At 56.3% G+C, this 10,307-nt stretch overlaps 1 protein-coding gene across 1 annotated transcript in view; it reads right to left on the reverse strand.

The window, feature by feature from the left end:
* Positions 1 to 265: 265 nt before the first annotated feature.
* Positions 266 to 10,307, reverse strand: part of ZNF250 (zinc finger protein 250) — a 65,583-nt gene continuing 55,541 nt past the window's right edge. The window contains exons 6-8 of the mRNA XM_023741649.1: positions 4,275 to 4,633; positions 3,692 to 4,121; positions 266 to 305 (exon numbers count right to left, since the gene is read on the reverse strand). Coding sequence (XP_023597417.1) covers positions 3,737 to 4,121; positions 4,275 to 4,633 — 744 coding nt within the window. The 3' untranslated portion in view covers positions 266 to 305; positions 3,692 to 3,736. The remainder of the gene's footprint in view (positions 306 to 3,691; positions 4,122 to 4,274; positions 4,634 to 10,307) is intronic.

Consider the following 10,307-nt stretch of genomic DNA (forward strand, 5'->3'; position numbering starts at 1 on the left):
GATTTCTTGACTGCTGCTTCCAAGGGCATTGATTGTGGATCCAAGTAAAATGAAATCCTTGACAACTTCAATCTTTTCTGTTTGTGATGATGTTGCTTACTGGTCCGGTTGTGAGGATTTCTGTTTTATGTTGAGGTGTGATCCATACATCGTTATGATGAGATGTAATCCTCATCAGTAAGTGCTTCCAGTCCTCTTTACCTTCAGCACGCAAGGTTGTGTCATCTGCCTATCACAGGTTGTTAAGGAGTCTTCCTCCAATCCTGATACCGTTCTTGATCATATAATCCAGCTTCTCAGATTATCTGCTCAACATACAGAGTGAATAAGTATGGTGAAAGGATACAGTCACCGCTGCCCATCTTCCCCTCCCACAGATGCCCTTCAGTCTTTGGCTCTGGTGTCCCCCAGTCACTCACTGTTGGGTGCCCCAGGCCTCTCAGGATGCATGTGACTCAGTGGGCCCCTCTTCCCCACCTCCCAGGAGACTGCAGGGGGTGGGGGTTGGGATGGTGGTGGTGGTCAGGGTTGCCCACCCTGGACCAGGACCCCCCGCTCATCCTCCATCTACCCCAGCCCAGATGCCCCACACTACCCTCTCCCCTCTCCCCCCACCAACCTGTCACCTTTGGGCTCTTGCTCAGCCTCCCCCTACCTCTCTGTGAACCCGCATGGTCCTGCTGTCACCTTGCGCCCTCAGTGGCCGGGGGGCCTGGGCTGCACGGGTGTGGGGCGGGACCCAACCCATCCCCTGCATCAAACGTCCAGTGGCGGGGTAGGGAAGAGGGAGGGCAGTGGGAAGAGCTGGGACTTGCCACACCCCGGGCAGCGGGTCTCGATGGGGACGGCAGGCGGCAGGAACCTTCCTGTCACAGCCGGACCTTCCCCGCCCACCACCCTGGCCAAGTACCTAGTACCAGTGGGGAGGTTTAAAGACCCTCAGGAGGCTACCTGTTTGCTTGTAGTTGGGGCGGTGGATCTGCCAGTAAAAATGGGCACAGGGTGTTTACAGGAAGTACATCAAGAAATGCAAATTAAAACAAAGTGCCTTTTTTGTGGTTAATGAAATAACTAAAAAAGCACCGTCCCTTAGTATTCTTGATCTGGAAAGTCCATTTCCAATTGTAATGAAATCACCATGGATATGTGCTAATGTGAGCAAGTTAACTGTAATAGTGAAAATTTCAGTGAAAAGATGTCTGACAATTAGGGACTGTTAAATAAACTGTGTTTCACATAAAATGGTAGGCGGATGAGGGGTGGTTGTTATCCAACCATTAGGTACAAAACTCTAAACAAAGCGTAAACCCAAATCTGTAAATATCTATACACATACATTAGAAAGACTAAGAAAACGCACCAAAACATCAGCAGTAGTATCTCTGGAGAATGGGATAAAGGACAATTTCTTAGGTTTCTTCTTTATAAGTTTCTGTATTTTCCAAATGCTCTACAATAATTTTACACTTAAAATACTTAAACAGAAAAAGATGTTAATTAAAAAATAAATGCTCACAGGCCAGCTCTCAGCTCAGCTGTGGGAGGACTTTCCTTTCTGGCACACGCTTTGTAAGACTGTCTCATAGCTGCCTGGGAGTCCTTGGCATGTTCTCAGGGTTGCCTGACATGAGCAGGGGTCACTAAGACTTCCTGCTCACCACCGGGACCTCAGGGCACTTCTTCCCCAAGCTTTCCGCCACCTGCACTCTCAACACCGGGCTTGCCCAGCTGGGTGGCTGTAGTGCAGCAAGTTACCTTATATGGCCCTTCTAGCCACGATCTGGTAACTCCCACAAAATGATTGGGTGGGGTTATGCAAATAAGGTACTTGTGGTCCACCCAGGGGACTGGACAGCCTGCTAATAATGCAAATAAGGCACAAAGAACACTTCCAGGGGTGGAACTATGCAAATAAGGTGCATGGAACCCTTGTAGGAGATTGGTCAGTTTTGCTATCCCACTAGGCTTAAAGGGAGCCAATCCCAGAGGTGGAGAGAGACCTCACTACCATCAAGAAGAAGAGCCAGGAGCACAATGTGTCTTTTGGACCTGGGGTCCCTGCACTGAGAACCTCCTACACCCAGGAGACAAGAGAAAGCTGTAACACTGAAAACAGCAAGAGACAGCAGAAGCATGGGACCAGCAGGTTAGGTTTGCCAACCCATGGAGCTAGAGCTGAGCACCTTTGGGAAGGAGGCTTCCTAGTGGAGTAGGGTGCCTCTGGGCACTCGCTGGCAGTCAAAGTGCTTTGTAACACTTGCCCAAGAGCAGGGCAGAGGCCAGGGCCGAGAGGAGCCTGTCCTGAGGGGGCCAAGAGGAGGCTTGAATGGCAGAGAGAAGGACCTGCTTGCTCGCACAACCAAAAGGAGCTGAGAGAGCTGTCCTGCACTGAAGAGGGACTTTGGCTACATGCTTCCTGATCCTAATCCTGAGTTGTAGCCTGTTGATCCCAATCCAGAGTTGTATCCTGTTACTTCCTTAGTAAGTTACTTAACTGTAAGTGTGGTCTGTGAATTCTGTGCAGCCATTACAACAAACTACTGAACCGAGCAAAGCAATAGAGAGTGCCACGAGAAGGACAGCTGGTGTCGGAATTGGTGAAAAGGCTGGAAAGTGGAGGCGTGTGTGACCTCCACCTCATGGGAATCCGCTTTGGGCTGATGCTGAATCTACCCGCTCCCCCTTAAGTTAGATGAGGTCTGACGCCATGTCATTTTTACAGTGGTCTGAGGAACGCTGGGCTCTCGGACCCCCCAAGCAGGGACCAAATTATGGTGGGCAGGAGGGGTCCAGAGAAAGGGCTCCCCTTCCTGCTCCAGATCAAGGAGCACTGGCAGAGGATATGGGGTCTCCACATGGGACGCCTCTCCCCAGTGAGCACCTTCTGCCAATAGGCCCAGAGCTGCATTTCCTCTGGGGAAGGTGGATCTCACCTGCTGAGCTGGGCTAGGAACTCCCCTCCCTCCCTCAGGCCAGACTACAGGGGCCTGCAAGTTCCGTCTTGAGTCCTGGCCTAGCCAGGCTTGTCATCAGGGTCAGCCATCACCAGACCTACTTCCCCTGGCGCGTTCACAAACCCTCGATGCCACCTGTATCTCCCCAGCCCCACCACACTCGTGAGGTACCCTGTGGATTCCATTTTCTGCCCTAGCCTCTCCCAACTGGGTAGCTGGACTCAAAAAATGCTTGTCACTTCTGGCCCTCTTCTCTTTCAGATGGGGTATGGTCTTCTTGACCAATCTTAAAAACAAAAGAAGCCAACAATCCAATCAACAAAAAAATCAAAACATCTTTTTTCTGATCACAATATTTGGAAAACAGATGAGTGTTAAAAAGAACACAAACCCCACACACCATCCCCATCTAGTTGGCTTAGAGTCTGGGAGGTGCCTCCAGGGACGGACTGAAGCTGGGTTTGGAAACGCTGGTTTCCTGGAGCATCCAGGCTTAGTTTTGGGCTCTCAGTCCCTGCACCTCAAAGCGCCCTTCCTCAGGCTGTTGACCACTGCCAACCCCTCCCTCTGCCCTCTCTTTCGACTTCTCCACAGGAGCCTGTTCCCATCCCTTAGCTACACCCAAAGGACTCCGTCCAGAAAGAATTCCTGGCCACATGCCAAGTGGGCGGGGCTAAGGCATCAGCCCTTGGGGCCTTCCCAAGTGGGGTGATCTTCCCGGGTGGCGTGGGCTTTACCAGGTAGGGTGGGCCCTCCTAGGTAGGGTCTCTGCTGCTGTCTTGTCAGCGAGGAGCCCAGCGGGGCACCCGCCTGCACTGGCCGCTCTCCAGGGCACGCTGTCGGCCATGTGTCTTCTCGTGCTGGATGAGGGCAGACAGCCGGCTGCAGGCTTTCCCGCAGTCCCGGCACCAGTACGGCTTCTCGCCACTGTGCAGACGGTAGTGCTCACTGAGGGTGTAACTTCGGCGGAAGGCCTTGCCACACTCTGTGCACTCAAAGGGCTTCTCCTTGGTGTGGATTTTCTGGTGCAGAGTGAGGTTGGACTTGCGGCTGAAGGCCTTGCCGCACTCCTTACAAGCAAATGGTTTCTCGCCTGTGTGGAGCCTCTGGTGGAGCAGGAGCAGGGAGTTGTGCTTAAAAGGCTTCTGGCACACGGGGCACTCGTAGCACTTGTCCCCCGAGGGGGCCCGCTGTACCGCGCTGAGTGGGGAGCTCTGGCTCGTGCTGCTTTCTGCCGGGCTGTCCTCGGCGTGCAGCTTGTGGTGCTTGAGCAGTGAGGAGCCGCGGATGAAGCACTGCCCGCAGCGCAGGCACTTGTAGGGCTTCTCACCACTGTGGATACGGGAGTGCTCGATAAGCGTGAAGCGGCGGCAGAAGGCCTTGCCGCACTCGCCACACTCATAGGCTTTCTCCCCTGTGTGGAACTTTTGGTGCTGCAGGAGCCGCGAGCTGCGGCTGAAGGCCTTCCCGCACGCGCCACACTCGTAAGGCCTCTCCCTGGCGTGGACCCGGTGGTGGGCGAGCAGCTGCGCGCTCTGCCGGAATGCCTTCCCGCACTCACTGCACTGGTAGGGCTTCTCCTCAGTGTGGATCAGCTGGTGCCGCAGCAGGATCGAGCTCTGCTTGAAGGCCTTCCCGCACTCTGTGCACTGGAAGGGCTTGGCTCCCGTGTGGATGATCTGATGCCGGAGCAGAAGCGAGTTGTACTTGAAGAACTTGCCGCACACGCACTCGTAGGCTCTCTCCCCAGTGGTACGTGCTGGCCATGGGCCTCGTGGGGAACCCAGACCCGCCTGCTGGCTGCCTGGAGCTTCCTCGCTGCCCAGGACCCCTGTGGAGGTGCCCTTCCCCCAGCAGGGGCCCCCTCCTAGGGCACTGGATGTCACCGGGCCCAGCCCTGTGAGGTCAACGAGTTGCTTATCTGACCTGTCCTCCGGACTTCCATTCAGTTCAGGTGACTTGGGGTACCCCCTGGGGAAGCACCCCAATACTCTTCCCGGCAGTCCTGCTTGCTTAGAGGACTCCCCCTTGATCCCAGCCTCCATCCTGGGGTCTGAAAGAACGAACAGAAAACAGAAGCATGGTGTGGTCTCTACCTTCACAAAAGGAACTTACCGACACGAAAACAGAATCTTCATGTCAGAGAAGCAAGGTTTGAGAAACTCTTGGAAGAGGCTTTAAAACCAAGGACTGGGTGAGAAAGGGTTCCAGAAGGGAGGTTAATGAGGGTGTAAGCACTGTGGGAGGCTGGCCATGTGGGTGGGTACCCCTGGGGGAGGAGGAAGCTCCACCAGAGCCTGGAGGGAGGGCAGGCCAGGTGCAGGGGCAGAGTATGGGGAGCTCCTCATCGCCCCATGCCCTCCACCCCTGCAGAGACTGTCTCATCCCCTTCTGCTGCCTCCACAGCCCAGGGCTTGGTTCCTGGCACCTGGCTCCGTGAAACTGGGAAGATAAAAGTAAGTCGAGGGTCCCGCCCCGCCTGGTGTTCACCAGGCACTCACAGCCCCAGCCCCAGCCCCTTGGGGACGCCAGCGTGGACACTCGAGGTTGCACATGGCCCTGTGCACTAGTCTTTGTGGCCCCAGACCTACAAGCAGAGTTTTTAGTAGGAAACTTGGCCCTGTTGTGAGCAGATAAACATACAACCCCATACACACACCTTGCCGAGACGCACGCTGGTCTCCCTACACCTCATGCTCACCTGTGCGTGGGCCGGCCTTGGGCTCTCTCTCCTCGGCCACCTGCAGAATCAAGGCCCCTGGCTCCTCCCCTTGCTCCAAGAGGGAGATCAGGGCGGGCTTGGCATTGAGAAAGCCTAGGCCAGGGAGGGAGGGAGAGCTGGTGTCAGACAGAGGGTGCGCACTGCTCAGGGCTGGCGAAGACACTGCCCAGCTGTGCGGCGGAAGGCAGGGACAGGCCCTGCCCCTTGAGAGGCCCTGGGCAGCTGATAAAGGAAGCAGGGAGGAGCTCCAGGGTCTAGCTTCAAGCTTCCCCTCCAAACACGGCAGACTCCACCTTCAGGAAGGACTGGGAGGCACAAGGCGGTGGAGTCTCTGGGTCCCACCCAACTTGGGAAGGCAGTTCCTGCCCCAGGCTAGGCCACAGGCTCTCACCCAGTGAGGCCACGTTCCCGTAGTTCTCCAGCATCACGTCCCTGTACAGCGCCCGCTGGTCGGGGACCAGGCAGTTCCACTCTATCCTCGTGAAGTACACGGCCACATCCTCGAATGCCATGGCCTCCTGGAACACATGTCCCACAGGCTGAGAGGTCAGGAGGCCATGCCCCAAAACCAAGGGTGGGCCAGCTGGTGCTGGGGGACAAGGCCTCTACCCAGGCGGACCGCTGCTGCATACCAGGGCCCAGCACAGAGGGGATGTCCCAAAACTCCTGAGGGAGAAACCCAAGGGGAATAGGAGGGGAGTAAGTGGTGCAAATTCCGGACGGGAAGGTCCTGCCCCACAGAGGCATGGGTGGGAGGGGGTCTCCTTCCTGGCCCCACTTCTCTGCTCGGGCTATCAAGGATTTGGGAAGGCAGACACCCCAGAGTGGCTGGTGGCTGAGCCAGGCAGCAGGGTCAGGACGGGGAGGTCCGGGAACAGTGGAGGCAGGTGCTGGGGATGCACCATCCTTGGAAGCTCAGGGCTGCAGGCAGCCGGGAGCCCACTTCCGCCCAGAGCCTCAGGAGGAGCCCACAGAGCCTCATCTGAGGCCGCAGGAGATGAGGCTGAGCCTCGAATGGCTGACTCTGTCCCTGTGACCCTGAGGGAGGGAGTGATATGGTGGGGATGCAGGAAAGAAAAGAAGGTATTCCCAGAGAGACCCCAAAGAAGGTAAAACCCAGAGGAGAAGCTGGAAGGGAGTGAGGCAGACCTTGAGCAGAGACAGCGTGTCCTTCATCACTGCCCAGGACTGGCAGGGGCTTCAGCTGGAGGAAAAAGGGAGTGCGCCAGGTGGGCCTGGGGAGAGACCAGGAGGGCAGCCTGGGCAGTGGAGGGTCACTGGACAGGAAGCAGAGAGATGAGGGCATCAGCTCCCCACCGCCCCCCCACCCCCACAACTCTGGGGCCAGGAAAGGGAGGGGGAGCCCCGAGGCTGTGGGAGGAGGAGGTTCCTTGACTAGTCCTGGCGGGCTTCTGAATGGCACTCGCCTCAGGTGCTCAGGGCTGCAAAGCCAAGGCTGGGGGCTAAGGCAGCCTCCCGGGCAGTGGGCAGGCTCAGGGGGGCTCACCTGGGCTCCAGGCGTTGGGAGCGCCACTGCCATTCCTGGCTGCACGTCTGGTGAGGCTGGCAGGAAGCTGGCGGCTGAGAACCGTGAGCACTGAGGAAGCACACAAGCCATGAGTGGAAGAAGCCAAGCCTGAGGTCTCCGACCCTGGACCCAACCCCCAGAGGGGCTGCCAGGTCCAGAAGAGCAGGAAAGGGCTGGACACTGGGACTAGCACATCCTGGCAGGCCAGTCACCGCCTCACGGTCCAAGGAGGAGCCGCACACTATGACCTGCATCCCACACAGCTCTTCCCGCACCTGTGTCTGACTTCTGCTGGGACCTCACCTTCCCAGGGAGGCCTTCTGTGGCCACCGTTTAAAATCGCTACCCACACCCTAGAATTCTCTACTCTCATCCCGTGCTTTATTTTTCTTCACGGTACCTGCTCTCACCTGACACAACACATACTCACTCCCTTCTTATGTCTTTCCCTGTGAGGCTTCATCATTCGCAGCTGTGTCTCCAGGACCTGGAGGACCTAGCGCACAGCCTGTGCTCAGTAATGATTTGTGCAGTGAGGGAATGGCCAGGTGAGGGGGCTGCTCTGCAACCAGCAGGATCACGTTGTAGAACATGAGAAAACATTCCTGCTGCATCATCACGAGACAGGCAGGCTATGTAAACCGACTATAGCATTTCTGCTTAGCAAAATGAATGTATGCCACACACGGTCAAGCCTGGCAGCACACAGCAACGTGTTACTGTAGTTCTTTCTGGGTTTCTGTGCTGCTCCTGCTGGCAGATCTGCTGTCCTCCCCAGCCTGATCAGGCAGCCAGACCAGTTCAGGGGGCGGGGGTTGCTGCGAAGGGCTAACTCCCCACTTTTCAACACTATCACCCTCCCCTTGGGGTGAAACTGCTGGGGTGGGGAGGTATGACAGCTTGTTTTTGTTGACTCATATCTGGGGAGTTCATGTCCTCAGGGAGGGGCCACCTGGTTAGAGAGAAGAAACTTGCTTTTAGTTCTACCTTTGGAACCAAAAAATAAGTCTGTAATTAGATGAAAACCGTACCAGGTTAAAAATAATGGGGCAGAAAATATGATGATGAACAAAACACATCAAGTTCCTGCTCACAGCGCTGGGAGGGAAATAACGGCAGGTGGGTGAAGCGGACACTAACATCAGGGAGGGCTTCCTGGGGGAATAGCATGCAGCCAGGAGCACCAGGAGTCGTCATTCTTCCCTCCACCCTTAGGACAGAACCTGTGCTCCTCCCGCGCCTGCGCACCCTGTCCCTCCATCACTTGGCTGGTTGCTCACGACACTCAGCCACGCCAGCTTCTCTCTGTTACTCAAACCACCCAAGGCCATTGGCGCTCAGGGCCTCACCACCTCTTCTACTTTTGCCTTGGAAGGTTTTCCTCCGGAGTCGGCAGGGCTGGCTCCCTCTCAGCCACCAGGTTTCAGGTCATATGTCACCTCCTCAGAAAGGCCTTCCCTGACCACTCATGGCTACTACCAGCCCCTCATCATTCATATTCTATCCCCTTGGGTTTTTGCCTTCAGAACCTTTGTCATGTGCTTGTTTACTGCCAGTCTCAACTTTATTCTAATATGAGCCCCATGAGGCCACGGACGCTGCAGTTCCTGCCGTAACCCCAGCACTAAAGGAGCCCTCTGTAATTATTTGCGAAATGGCTGCTCTAATCAACAAGTCAACCAGGGGTGTAGGAAAAACGGCAGAGGGTAACGTGTAAGAGTGAACGGGTGTCAGGCACAGTCTGCCCGGAAAAGAGGGTGCTGGGGAGAAGCCGCATAGGGGAGGGGGAGAACCATCCAGCAAGCACCTGCTGGTCCCGGACAAAACCTGGTCCTCCCACAGAGACCCCGGCTCCCTCCCCTGCAGCCCTGCGCTCCGCGGAGCTACCCGGACTCCGCGGTGCGGGATTCGCCTCCCACTCCGGCCGGCGGGGAACAGGGCGCCAGACCCACAACGCGGGTGGGCCGCGCCCTTCGCCCGCACGGGCCCTCCCCACGTCTCACAGCCACGGGGGGGAAGCAGAGAGAAGGCGCCGGCTGCGGCTTAGCTCCCAGCCAAGTTCAGCGCAGCCTCTGCGCGCCGAGGCCACAGCCTCAGCCAGGCCGGGACAGGGCGACCGCGCCCCTCCCCGGAGCCCGCCCCCGCAGCCGAGCGACTCACCCAGTGCCGCGGCTGAGAGTAGCGCAAGACACCTGGCACTGACACCGCCCGCTTCCGGCCCGCTCCACCCTAGGAGGGTCGGAGAACCGCGCACGTCGGCGGGGCCATTCTCCGGCTCCTGAACCTGATACATCGCGAGAACAGCAAGGGCTAGGGACGGCGTTATCGCGAGAGCAACCGACGCCCCCCCAAAACCGAACCATTAGCCCCTTAAGTCCGATCCTACTTGTGGCAACCCCGTGTATGCAGAGTAGAGGGGTTCCCTATGGTTTTCAAGGCTGTGACCTTTTGAAAGCAAAATGCCAGGACTGTCTTCCGACGCGCCTCTGGGTGGGTTCCCACTCACAACCTTTCTGTTAGCAGTTGAGCGCTTAACCCTATTTGCGCCACCCAGGGACCCCAGCCCGGGCGGGGCTGTGAGAGAGCAGCCCTCTGAGGGGGAGGGGCCGGTGAACCCTGATTTAGAAAATAATATTGGAGTTATTATTCCCTCTCCTTGAACATAGACAATGTGACCCACCTGGAGCTGGGCTCACAAGGACTCACAAGGACACATTAACTGGGCCCTGAGTTGCAAAGACAATAGCGAAGATAATCTTGGACAATATCTTTTAGGGAAACTTTCACATAAAGCCAATCAAACAGAACACAAAAGACTTTCCACTCTTGTCTTTTTCTATTAGCATTTAGTGAATAGAAATTTGTTGGACCAATGAAGACCCTCCTGACTGTCAGTTACTGAAACCTGTACCAATGATTGTTAAGAAGGACAGTTCAAAATGTAGGGTTACCGTTTCTAGCCAATCTGAAAAGGCGAAGCTTTCAGTGGTTTCGCCCATTTGTAACGTCAGTATATACTGATGGCTCTGCAATGGTTCTCTGGACGCGGGCAGACGTGGCTGTGGCAGCGTGCTCGTCCGTTCTCCCATTCTTCCCTATTCTG

Source organism: Trichechus manatus, unplaced genomic scaffold (genome assembly GCF_000243295.1).
Source record: "Trichechus manatus latirostris isolate Lorelei unplaced genomic scaffold, TriManLat1.0 scaffold00185, whole genome shotgun sequence".
In the NCBI taxonomy this organism is placed as follows: Eukaryota; Metazoa; Chordata; class Mammalia; order Sirenia; family Trichechidae; genus Trichechus; species Trichechus manatus.